The following is a 13,877-nucleotide window of genomic DNA, read 5'->3' on the forward strand; positions in this document are numbered from 1 at the left end:
ATACCGAATCTTGTAAGTATAGTTGCAAAGTTTGAGAACGGTTTTATGTATGTTTGTATGTATCCTCAACGCTAAGGAGAATGAACGCACATCAAGACCTCAGAGCAACATTAAACAAGTTGGTGAATACTGCACGCCATGATGCCCTCAGTCACTTAGTACATCTCTTGATTCTCAGGGGTTATTTTCTGATTTATTTATCTTATTTACTGTGACACATTATACTGTAAGTGAAATTCCACTTTGGTGCACAAAGTTCCAGAAAAGATAGGCTACTATAAATAACTAATTAAAGTAGTTAAAAGATACTCGTCTATAGTCCTGACGGTATTATTGGGACCATAAAGAACAACGTATCCTAAGGGTAAACGTGCCAACACTACACACTTTAACGTTGGAGGCATTCAAAGTCAAGTTACTGAGAATGGGGTGAGAAACAGTCAACTGACTGTACCTTCCTTTTCATCCTTGTTTACACTCGATACTTATTTAAAGACTATGTCATGTAGTAGCGCATTGTCCTGAACTGCAACTACAAAGAGAACACCATCTGAACGCACAGTACCATAATGACATAGTAGAGGAACCACTAACAGCGTGAGACATGACTCTCTAAAAGTCATGAGGCAATGTACAAGGCTGCCAGGCTATCAAAATAACACTGGAGAAGCTTCACGAAATGTTAAACAAACGTTGGAATTTGGGGTTTTCTATAAATATCTATAAATATATGTGAGTGAGAATGTTTTCCAAAGAAAGCATGCCTCTCAATAACATTTAAAGTTATTTTCTGTAAAAATACAAAACAGAAAAAACAAAAAGGGAAACAGTATTTGGCAGTAACATGGGTCTCCCTGTTTCTCCAACTAAACAGAAAATACATTTTCAGGTCAGGATACCATTTTTATCCAATCCTAGCTGGAAAAGGAGCTCTTTCTCCTGATTGCATGAAATTGGTACGCCAAACTAAAAATGTATTTCCCTAAAGAACTGGAGCGACGGGGAGACCCTGACAAACACTCTAGTCTATGGCAATGATTGCTATCAGAATATAGAGCTATTTAACACTTATTTTAACTGAAAGAATTACCACATTTAATGTCTGTTGGTTGGGAGCTGTTTTGAAGTATTTGGCTGTGTTTTGCTGCTTACTGCTAAGAGAGGTAATCTGTAAACTGGATGTGTGTTGTGTTGTCGGTACAAGTGCCTCTCGTTTGATCTCTGTTGGGTATCTTGTTTGTATTTGTCCCGATCAGTTTCCCTGCATGTGAATAAAATGCCTGGTTACTTCAGGCTAATTCTCTGCCCATCACTTGTGTCCCCCCCCCTCCCCTCTCTCTCTCTAACTCTGTCTCTCTCGCGCTCTCTCTCTCTCCTCTCCCTCCTCCCTGTCCCTGGGCTGCCTGCCCCACAGCCCATCAGAATGACAATAGTATTGATGTAAAATGTGTCGCCTTTGGGCGACTAGAGCCCATAACCCCTGCATGCGTGGCCCAGTGGCCCAGCCACTGCTGTGTTTTATGGCTTTATTGTACCCCCCTTTTATGTCCCTCCCCTGTTGGGGTGGGGGGAAAACAATTTGGAAAATTCACTGTGAATGTCCCCCCCCCCCGGAGTATGTGAGCACTGGCTAGGTGAGCAAAGTGTGTGTGTGTGTGTGTGTGTGTGTGTGTGTGTGTGTGTGTGGGTTCCATTTGTACACTATCAGAGTTGAATTCTCACTCAGGATTTTGCTGTGTTTAGTCAGTCACACCCACCCCTGGTCCTGGGGAGAGGCAGGCCTATATGCACCTATCGCCGGACAGAGTTGAATTACACTGACGATTTCACTGTGTGTGCTTTCTTTGAATTATCATGGATGAAATGGGATGAATAAGAACTCTACCTTTTCCCGTTCCCTATACCTCTCTCTCTCCCTCCCTCTCTTCAATCCTTTCTTTCTTTTCCACATTACCAGGGGGTGGCGCGTGATTGACAGATGGGAACGAATAATAATTTTTTTTCGTAACCTAAGGCCATCCTCTGTGATTGGCTTGCCAGCTGACATCTCCAAACCTCGCTTGTCTTCTCTCTCTCTCTCTCTCCCTCTCTCTCTCACACACACACACACACACGCGCACACCCCTCCTTCCCTCATCCCCCTGCCCCGTCTTTAATATAGGGCCTGTGGATGAGGCATCCTGGGGGAGAAAAAAGTGGAGAGAGAGAGACAGACAGAGAGAGAGAGAGACACAGAGAGAGAGAGAGAGAGATACCTACCTTAGGGAAGAAGCGCAGAGAGAGAGGGAGGGAAGGAAGGAGAGGACGGGTAGGAGCGTGTGTTAATGTGTGTGTTAGCAGGAGAGACACTTACTCTCTTAACTACCAGCAGACACACACACACTTTCCTGGCCCGACTCAAAGACAAAAAGGGGGAAAAGAGGAGGAAGAGGTCCTTTTTTTTTTTTTTTTTTCTTTTCTTTTTTTTGGGTGCAATATTTTAATTTTCCTTTGATTCAGCAATCAAGCTCCATCTTCCTGGGAAACTGTGCGTCACTGTCCATTGGAAATTCTATGTATTGATCCATTCAGACTCTTTGCCCCCACTGACTGTACAAAGGCTTACCTCATGGATTTGTATCTGATTGGATATATGATGTGTGTGTGGCTGTCCAGCTCGCGGGTGCTTGGAGGCTATCCCATCTGGTGGTGAGTACACTCCACAGTTTGAGCATCCAACCCTATACTTGCACAGAGGAGAGAGACTTCTTGGTCAAAGGATCATTTCTGAGAGGACAGAAATGTGCACTTTCAGTTGACTGCGTGGAAAAATTGTTCTCCTCCGGCCCAGTCCAAAGAATCTTAACCTCAAATACGAGTGTAACGGAAAAGGCTCGCCGTTCTTTCCCCCCTCTACTTTCAGGTCCATCTATCATATTAGAAAATGTTGTGATGCAAAGGATGTTTTTTTAATTATTATTATTATTTATCATATTGTGGGAACATTCAATTTCCCAATGGGTTCAGTTATTTTTTTAAATAACACATTTTGCCCATGGAGACAAATCAGTCCATGGTTATGTGTATTGCTGGGCTGATACAAATCTTTACTGCATTAATACCATAAAAGTCAATAATATGATCGATTATTGAAAACATGTTTTATCTATCCCTCAAGGACAATGACAACATTGCGCTTATTCATGAAAACTCAACAAAGGCTCTCATACGGCGGCTCACTTCATCTTGTTTTTAAATCGTCATTTTCTTTCTCACAAAAAAAGAGCTATATCATTTCCAAAGTGCCTTGGGGGTTACAACAATCATGAACCATTAGATCATCGTCATTCTTGTCTATAGTTTGCTTTTGTGCTTCAAGGTTCTACATTCAGGCCGCCGGCCCCACGAAACATGCCGTGAAACTCTTCATTGTTGAATAAATTTCACTTTATTTTTTATTTAGGGTGTACACTAAGCTTTACATATTTTCCATATTGATAAAGTTTTGTCAAACGAGTAAAATCACGACAGACAAAATCACTATTTTGGTGTTGAATTAAAAAAAAAAAAATGTTTGCGCTGCTCCGCGGGCTGTCGGTTCTAATTAATAAGCCACTGATAACAACAAATGCATTTACTTGGACATAAGTTAAGAAAGCATATTAATTTGCTTTTCACAAAATTTGTACTTTCATATTTCTCTGGGAGATTTGTCAGCAGTGTCGTGGGACAATAATGTTGAGGTGCCGAAGGGTTTGATTTAGCCTTTGTTAAATTCTCCCAGATCCCGGCGCTTGGCACCATGCAGCAACTGAAATTTTGAGTTTTCTTTTTTTTGTACTAATTCAGCTACATGCAGCTGACCTCATAGCCCTCTGTCTTCTTTTGTAACACAGAGCTTTTATTTTGGAGATATTTGCGTAGGCATATGACAAAGCTCTTTTGGCTCGCGACACAATACTTGTCAGAGCTACTGCACTTTTAGTAGCCTGACTAGCATGTGGTCCCAAGCGCGGCGCTGTCCAAACCGCCAGCATCTCCTGGTTTCATTTACAGAGAGAGGGTCTGCCAAGCTCACAGGCCACAGGGCTGGAGTGTTAATGGCAACGAGGACTTTACACCCACTCCTGGCTTTGCCGAACACCAGCACAGACAGTGGTGACAAAGAGCCTGGGATTCTCTGTCTATGAATTACCTGCAGCTGTTCTGCTCAAGGAGCTTACATGACACCGGTGTAATGTTCGATCCCGAACAAAGCGCAGCACCTTTGATTTGGGTAACAAATTTTGAAGTGTAGGTGGGGTTGCGGGGAGGGTGTGAAGATGAAAAGGGCCGTCATAGCTCCAGGTGACTGGGCAGGTGCTGGGGGAATGGGGTGTCATACAGCGCTTGTCACTGGGCATCGGCCGGTGGTGTCCAACACGTCCAAAGGGTTTGGTGCGTCACACGGGAGGGTGCCGGGTTTCAGAGAGGGCCCAGGCAGGCTGCTCTCAGCTTCTGTCTCAGGGGCAATGACTTGGCCATAAATTCTCCAGCCAAGTAGTAACGGGTTGGAGAGAAAAGGAGTCTTGACTGCTTCATGCCTGGCAGCCACGCCGTCACAAGATGTGGGTGTTGAAAACAAAACAGAGCATAAATAACTGTGGAGATATGCACATACAGTATGCATGCAGGAAGAAGCGGTGTAGTAGAAGCGGCATAGCAGACTAATGAGGTGGGTTTGGAGAACCGGACTGAACATTAAACTGGACCCCCTTGAAATGCAAGAATGTCAGTGGAAACCGGAGCTTTTTTATAAAAGGAGACAAAATAAAGTGTTTGGAGAGATCTCACACCAGATAAAAGATATATTGTAGACTAAAGTAAACCACAGGTTCTCCAAGGTCACAACCCAGTCCCCTGGCAACACAACATCACACTGGTTTATGTGCGGCTTCAAAATGAAAATATCTGCTCTCTGACTTATCAGAATTTATGTCTAAAAACGTCAAACTTTGCTCTTAAAACCAGGTTTAACATTATAAATCCTTTGAATGAAAATAGAAGCATAAGGCGTGTGTGTGTGTGTGTGAGTCTTAACTCATCATCAACCCTAAACAAAGCAGCTTAAATGAACCTGTCAGCTGCTCTAGTCTATACCGTCTGTGTTTGCGTTGGTAGCAAAGACATTGGTGTTGGAAGATGTATGATGACAGTCAGTATCAGCAGGGACTTAGCTTCATTGCATTTGCTTCAATACCGCCGTCGAGCACACAGTTATTATCGCTTTAACTCTGTCACATCACGCAGCACAGCACTGGATGCTCAAATCCAATAACCGTTATTCAGCTAATCCTCCCTTAACATCACAACTCTTCAGGAAATAGGAGCAAATAGAAAGAGAGTTGTTAACTTGTATAAACTCATTTGCATTGGTAGCAACTGTAGTTTCAGGCTCACCACATCCTTTTCCCCCTTGGAAATGTTAGAAGCATCGCTGTTGTTGTTTATCATTCTTCATCAACTCCACACAGTGAAGTCAAATTCACCACAAAAATGTGCAGTAAAGCTCATGAAAGTTTAAATCAAAGAGAGGGCAATTGAGTAGGGCAGTCTGGGACAGGGAAACAGAAAGGGAAAATATGGGGGTGGCAACTGCTGTATTGCAATTGCACAACACAACAAATGATGAGAAATACCTTGGATGTTTGTTGGTCAGAAGTCACCAGAATTTGGTTTTCTGCAACATTAGCAGCGCAGTCAAACTGCTGCTATGAAAGACAAACTCACGGATCATTTAGCGCATGGGATGTGAAGCAGAACTCAATGAATGAAATTAGTGAATGATGATCGGCATCTTTTATGTTGCTGTTATTGGCATTGGTAAAGTAATGGCTAGCTAGGCTAAAATAGAAAAGGACAAGAACGCATTTACAGTAGGTGACAAAGAGGACAGAAAAGTGTAAAATAAATGTTCCCACAGAGCCCAACTTTTGTCATGCAATCTTCACAGTTTTGTAGTGCAACTTTCAACTGTGAAGGCTGCATTCCGACTTGGAAGAAGTATATTTCACAATGGTATAAATTTGGTTAGACTATTCGAGGTGTGCCCGATTGAACTTGCCAGACATTTTAGTAGAATCATTGCTGCCAGATGAGCAAAATACGTTATTTGTCACGGCCTTTGAAAATAATTGTGACATATCACATTATTTTGCCATGCAGGTCAGGTCAGAGTAAACAAGAGGAATATACTTTAAAGTAGGCAAGGCTTGTTCATCCAGTCATTGCTATAAATTAAGCAAGCTTGCCACGTCAGGCCAAACAATAAAGGATGCCTTGTTAATAAAGATCTAGAATGGCATATCTATTTTACATCATGATGAATATAAAATGTATGTTCAAAAAGTCTCAATATTTGCCACCCTCTAAAACTGTGTGGTTCTGGAAGATTTTATGCTGTTGGTTAAAATCTTCCTGGATTAACATTGTGGCTAAGCAGTGTTAACATGTAACCAGATTACAAACCAAAACTGTATTTTTTGCCAATTAGCTTGTGGAAGGAACACTGGAGAGCTACTAATATATGCCTTCTTTTCGATGGCATATGTCTTTCTGGAGCTCCAGCTACCTACGGTATGGTGGGTTTGCCAAACTTTGTACCAAAACTGCACAGGTCAAACCTAGTGGCTTAGATGGGACTCTATAGGGTCCATCTCTGGGTCTTAGGAATGTCATTATCTGACTGTGACACCCCCACCCCTCAAACACCACCCCATAACCCCCCACCTTTGGCAAAGGGATCACTTTAATGATTCTTACTGCGAGAAAATCCTCCGTCTTCCATCCTGTGTGAAAAGATCAAGAATGTTCAGGCATTATATTGAACAGTGAAATGGGGGGCAAAGCAAAGCCCAAAAGAATGTCATTCTTAAGAAACTGTAGGGTTCCATATCAATGGCTTAAGGCCTCCATATAGCCAGGGTCAAAGACAACTTTAGGCTAAAGCCGATTTCAAATGTCACCTAGGAGGAGAATGACTTCCCCAGGGAAATGAGTTCCTGAGCAACATGTTATCTGCAATGTGTACACATAGGGCACCTGGGCCTGAGCAGGTGCATTGCTCCAAGGTATTAAGACCGCGTTCACATTTTGCGACAATATCGTATGGCTAATTAGCATTGATTATATGGCAGTTGGTTGTTAATACATAGTGAGTGTTGCATGTAATTAGGAGATTCCTAATTTAATCTTGCAGTAGTAAAGGACAGACCACGAACTTCAGTAGGGAAGGATAAAGTTCCCGGTGTGCAGCCATTCGCTACACTAAAACACCAGGCCGGCACATTTGCTTCTCAAAAAGAAAAGAGCGCTCTAATGACCAGGATCAAAGAAGTCATTAGGGGACATATGGACAGACAGACACACGCGCATGCACACGCGCATGCATGCATGCGCACACCCCTAATGTTAGGTCTTCATTAACCACTAAACGCTATATACCAGGGTCCCCTCATTTACTCCTTACACACACACACACACACACACACACACACACACACACACACACACACACACACACACACACACACACACACACACACACACACACACACACACACACACACACACACACACACACACACACACACACACACACACACACACACACACACACACACACACACACCGAAAAGAAGAGCCGAACTAATCTCACAATTTATCTGTGAGCTTGTAGATCTGCTAATTTCTCCCATTATGACATGCCCAGAATGGGGACGGCATGTGTTCGTGTGGTTAACAAACTTGTCTTAAGTTTGTAGGCCATGTTACTTATTGGCCACTGAGAGGCTAATTACTGGTGGAATCACAGAGGTACAATTATACTCTGACACACATGGGTCAAAGACAGAGAATTATGAGACACACCTGTGAACTCTGAATACAGACAAAACCCCTCAGGTTACTGAGCAGGTTAATGACAAAACACACAAAACAAAGAGACGCTGCTCTGTGACTGACTGTCCAAAGACTATACAGAAACACTGCCTGATACAGTACTGAAACTGATAGAGGTTTTACTTTTAAGTAAGTGCCATCGTTGCTTTAATTTTGTGCAAACAATATTTTACATTTTGCCTCCAAAGAATCACGAAAGATTGTCACATAATGAAAGGGTGCCTCGTCCGCTTAAAGGACCACTTCACCACTTTTCAACTTCTCTTCCTATAATTGGTCCTAACTAATGTTCATGATAAAATACAACCATTTTTTCCTACTCAGTCTGTGTCTCATAGGAAGGCTGTGGGCAGTTCAGAAACCCGTCCATCAGTGACATCATCGATGGTGAATCCAAGCTAATAGAAACGGCAGGCTTTCTTTTCCTGAAAAGTTGCAATGCAAAAGTTGAAGCCATCGTTCTCACGATAATAAAAATCTAAATATATTTTAAAACAAATCTTGTTTAAAAAAAAATCTGCCTAATGATGATGGGTGTCCTCATTGCCCAAAGCCCTCCTATGAGACACAGACCGAGTAGAAAAGAATGGTGGTGTTTTATCATGAACATTAGTGAGGACCAATTATATGAAGAGATGTTGAAAAGTGGTGAAGTGGTCCTTTAACATATCTGGCAGAGATATGATGGATAGAATACTCCAAAGTGACAACGTACTGTACAGTCCATTAGATTGTGAGGTGTCCCTCGACTGATCTAAGAATGAAACATCTGATGGACAAGAGTAGTAAGACAAGTTTTTGTTCAGGCTCAGCCAAATGAACCGCTTTGAACCTGGTGACCCTATTTTGAGCATGCTATTCTAGGCCAAATTGTTCACACGCTGTGAGCATGCAGATCAGCTATTATCGCTGTGCGACACAGACGTGCAACGAGTACACGCATAAGCGGTTAAGGGAAGCTCATTTAGTCAAATACGGTGTAACGCCACCATAGGCCTTTTTCATATGAATTTCATATTCCATATGCTGTTAGTTGCTGCGAGATATAATGCTGTGAGTTTGACTCTATACTGACAAACTCACAGAATGTTTGTGAATCATTAACCACATGACTATTTCTCATCATCTCTCTATTTTGTGCATGCCATATAAAAGATTTGGTGTAGAATGCAACAAAGGAGGGGGCCTAGTCTAGTCCCCTGGGGGACAGTCAACAAAGTATCTAAGGTTTAAGTGGCTAAGACTCACTTAAATGTACACATACTATACAATCGCATGAAGTTCCATGCTACCTGAACTGAATGTGCATTCAACCCAGGCGACAGTGGGCGACACTAATGAACAATGCTCTGTTTGATTTAGGGTTCAATTAGACAGTCCCTTGAGGCCGTCAATTCAAACCCGCTCTGGTCCTTTTCAAGACAGGCACGCACAGCATGGACAGATTCAGTGGCATCTCGCAACAGACAGAAAAGACAGTGAGCTGCCTGTCTAACAGGCACTGTCTGCTAGTCTCATTCCCCAGTGCACCGCGCTGCTGTCTGGAGCGCCGCTGCCTGCTGCAGCTTCACACTCATCTTATACCGACTGACAGGCAGGTTCTCCGTTTTACACGCTGTTCACTTCTCCGTACATTTCTGACTGCAGGGGGGCTCCATGTCCCAGCTCTAAAAGAGTCTGCACAGTGATGGTGGTGGTGGTGGTGGGGTGGAGGAGGAACAAGAACAAGAGAGAGAGGGAGGGGAGGGGGGGTTGAGGTGGAAGGAGGAAAAAAGGAAAAAAAAAAGATAACAGGTTGGAACATTTTTCAGGGGTCCTGTCATTTTTTATCTGATCAGCCCAAAGCTGTTGGACTACAAATCAAAAGTGAGCCAAAGAAAAACAGAAGACAACACAACACAGACAGGAGCTGTGCATTCCACCCTCCGCCAGGAAAAGTCCCATCCTCAGGCGAAGCTGGCAACTTTCCGTGGCCCACTTTAGTCTCTTCCGAGTGCCTCTGTCTCTCTCAGCGGACTGTGTTGTGGGATTTATAATTGGGATTCCGATGGCAATGTTGTTGCGGTTCAGTCTCCCGAGTTACACCGGCAGGGGCCTCGTTTACCGGCAGTATAATGTCCCGCGGGCAAAATCTGACAAGTTGAACGTACGTTCATATAGAAGGTAGATTCGAGAAGTATAGAAAGGAGTTCAATGCACATAATATTCTCACAGGCTGTCTGTCACTGCAGAGGACCTTCCAGGAACCTGGCGCACTCATAGAGGCGGTGACAGAGGGTGCTTCTTGGCACCTCAGGCATAAACCGGCATGAGCTAACGTTAATTTATTTTAAATTAAGTACATTTGCTTGTTCCCACATGTGCAAGAACCAAGAATTCATCAACAACAATCACTGTAGGCAGACGTGTGGGCCTGAGCCAGTGTGACGCACATTCATATTTCATGAACACCAACTTCTATTCCTGAGTTCACAGCTGTGAATGTCGACAACAGACAATCACAGTACCTTAAGAAGCTTATGACCTTTCAGTCAAGGATCTGTCATTTCCAGTGGTGGACAAATTACTCAACCCCTGCAGCTTGAGGCAAATTAAGATACTCCTGGTCCATTATTAGCCTACTCGCCTAAAAGTAGAAGTTGCACAGTCAAAGTGTACTCGAGTTAAAGTACTGGATTATTTGCTTTGCTTAAGTAAGCAAGTGAAAATAGCAGAGCTACAAGCTCACAACACATTGTGATGCTTTGCATCACACTGTGTGAACTTGAAATAGTGCTTATAGGAGGTTAATTCATAATGTCCTTTTTATTTATTTTTTACCTTCCTAGAAGTTGTAGTGCAGTTAAACTATTTGTCTTAGTGGAGTGAAAGTCAAAAATACAAATACTTGGATCCAAGTTCAAGGCATGCTAGAAGATAGGCCTTTTGAGTACAAGTAGCAACAGAACCCCCCCCCCCCCCCAGACACACACACACACACACACACACACACACACACACACACACACACACACACACACACACACACACACACACACACACACACACACACACACACACACACACACACACACACACACACACACACACACACACACACACACACACACACACAGCTTTCCATTTGAAGTCTTTGAACAGCGCCTAAGGAATGATACATAGAGCGATGGATTGTGAAAGGCTGGTTCTTCGTTTAATCTCTGTCTTTTTTTCTCACACTCCCTCGTTCTGCGTGTGCCACTTAAATGTTCTAATTTGCTTTGTTTAGTCATAGGTAAGTTACAAGTGAAGTGACTGTATACAGTATACAGCAGGTGATTTTACTTGAAGAAGAACATGAATAAAGGCCTATGGAGCACGCAGTAGTGTTAGCAACAAGTGCATCGGTAAATAGGAAATTCCAATGTAAACAGGAGAGAGTGATCCCTGCTGTTCCTCGCCCACTGTCTGGAAAAGAGAATATTAAACACTTGAACCTAAAAGGGCACTTTTGGCAATTCTTTGTTGTTGCAAATAGCGGATCTACAAGCTCACAATGCATCACTCTGCAACGCGTTAAGAACTTGTAGATCTGCTATTTTCGGGGCGCGACCCTGTACGCTTTAGCTACTGGAGACGCATACGACATGGACTTCTAAACAGAGGTCATGTCTTTCAACGTAAAATGCTGCGTTCAACTTCAGGAGAGTTCGGAAAAAGGCATTATGGTATGGCATGGAAAAGGGTGGCATTTACTTTTCTTTCACCATAGTAAATGCAGCATTCATGTTCTGGAGAGGAATGTTTTTTGGGTTTTTTTTACAGACGTGCACAGGGCTGAAGCCCCCTTTGATGTCCATGTGTGCACGTACCTGTGTGGATGGAAAAACGCGGTCCAAGTACAGTTGCAACTCAGCTCCATTTTACTATAAGCAGTTAAAGAACAATATCCTGATGAAGGTCTGAGGTCTGAGGAAGCGTTCTTTACTGATGGATCTGTTCCAGACAGTGTGCAGGATCACTCCAGAGAGGTTTATTCATTCACAGTCTGTGGCTGTTCTTGTTTAAGTAGACTTAAACGAGAGCAGCCACAGACTGTGACCTCTGAATAAACCGCACAGCATTGGTTCCCAGGCTGAACAATGCATGATGATGACACTTGTGGTTTGTACGCTGTAGTACTTTTAATTGTAATAAATGGCTATAATCATAAACCGTGAATATAGCATTGTCAAGACAATACTTATTATCGTCACAAAACATGCTACTTTCTATAACACACACAATAATATGCTTGACTGGCACAAAGTACATATTATGATCACTTTGACCTCACGATTTTCTGAAAACATGGCAATGAAAGTCATACCATTTGCACGTGCGCACACGCACACACGCACACGCACACGCACACACACACACACACACACACACACACACACACACACACACACACACACACACACACAATCACAGTGTGTGCGTGCAGCATGAAGACAAAGACAGTCAGTCCATCAGAAAGATCGCTCCATAGATCGGCACAAAAAAATATATATATTTCTCAACGGCTTTGCATGAATCACAGGAGCCCCATTTGGTTTAAAAACTGTGATTTTCGCCAAAAACTTTGCATAGTCTAAATTGTACAAGTCAACCCAAAATCAGGCAACATGCATGCATATGTTTCAGCAGCACCCCCGCTACATACAGTATGTTTCAGCAGCACCCCCGCTACATACAGTATGTTTCAGCAGCACCCCCGCTACATACAGTATGTTTCAGCAGCACCCCCGCTACATACAGTATGTTTCAGCAGCACCCCCGCTAGGCCGCTACATACAGTATGTTTCAGCAGCACCCCCGCTAGGCCGCTACATACAGTATGTTTCAGCAGCACCCCCCCCCCGCTACATACAGTATGTTTCATCAGCACCCCCGCTACATACAGTATTCACACAATACGCACTGCGAGTAGGGAAACACGCCGAGGGGGGGCAACAAAATGTGCCAAAAAGTACCACACACGCCAATGCGCGTGTCCTCACAAACAGCAAAGTAGCCGATCTGCATGAGATAACACAGCGCTGTCGCCGGGAGGGGGGGCAGCACAAATTATATGCGAGTAGGGCAACCAAATGGTCAGCGGGGGCCCTTGTGTTTGCTGCTGTAGCCGGTCAACCTTGCAACTGGTCATTTATCTGCTCTGAGGAAGGCTGAGGCCGAAACGCGCCAAGCGTTCTCAATAAATAACAATGTGTATCTGAGCCAGCCTTGCATCTTTTACATTACGAGTGGCGTTTTTTTCCACTTCGGTATAGCTGACCAATAAGTTGCTTTGGAGACCATCGGTTCCGGAGCCATGAGGCCCATAGGTCAGGAGCCTATCTCCAGTTTCCCTAGCATGTGGCATGACTCTATACTATAGTACACTATGTTGAAATGTAGGGACTTACCCCAATAAGTCCCTTGATGCTCAGTGCCAAGCAGGATGGCCTTGCCAATGCCAATAGTGTCAATAGTCTTTGGGTATGACTCGGCTATAGGGACCAAACCTCCGAAATTCCTATCTCAGGGCCATGTCAAACATGGATGAAACACAGCCGCCAAACATGGTTTAGTAAAAGTTCACTGCTGAGGAGACACTAGAGTTTAACCAGGTTCAAAGGAACCAAAACACAGAATCGAATCGAATCGTGCTTGTGGCATCTTCGATAGTTCACAGAAAAGCTGCTCAACAATGGCACGTTTCGAGCGTGTTTTCATCCAAGTCCATCCCAACATCGTTGGGAAATCACAGTATAGGACTACCATTTCATTCACTACGGCAGTTCCTGGGAGACATTATATTTAATGAAAGTGTTCATCAAATGCAGTTTTCTTGTTATCCTTAAGTATTAATGACTTTGGGTATCTGGTAAACCAATACCAGTATTGTGTTGTTGCCCTCTGTATCCAACCGTAATGGCCAATGATGCATGTCA

At 43.4% G+C, this 13,877-nt stretch overlaps 1 protein-coding gene across 1 annotated transcript in view; it reads left to right on the plus strand.

The window, feature by feature from the left end:
• Positions 1-2,608: 2,608 nt before the first annotated feature.
• Positions 2,609-13,877, plus strand: part of wnt3 (wingless-type MMTV integration site family, member 3) — a gene marked incomplete at both ends in the record, with an annotated part of 34,733 nt that continues 23,464 nt past the window's right edge. Inside the window, one exon of the mRNA XM_079492505.1 lies at positions 2,609-2,688. Coding sequence (XP_079348631.1) covers positions 2,609-2,688 — 80 coding nt within the window. The remainder of the gene's footprint in view (positions 2,689-13,877) is intronic.

Source organism: Electrona antarctica, assembly GCF_951216825.1.
Source record: "Electrona antarctica genome assembly, chromosome: 22".
Taxonomy (NCBI): domain Eukaryota; kingdom Metazoa; phylum Chordata; class Actinopteri; order Myctophiformes; family Myctophidae; genus Electrona; species Electrona antarctica.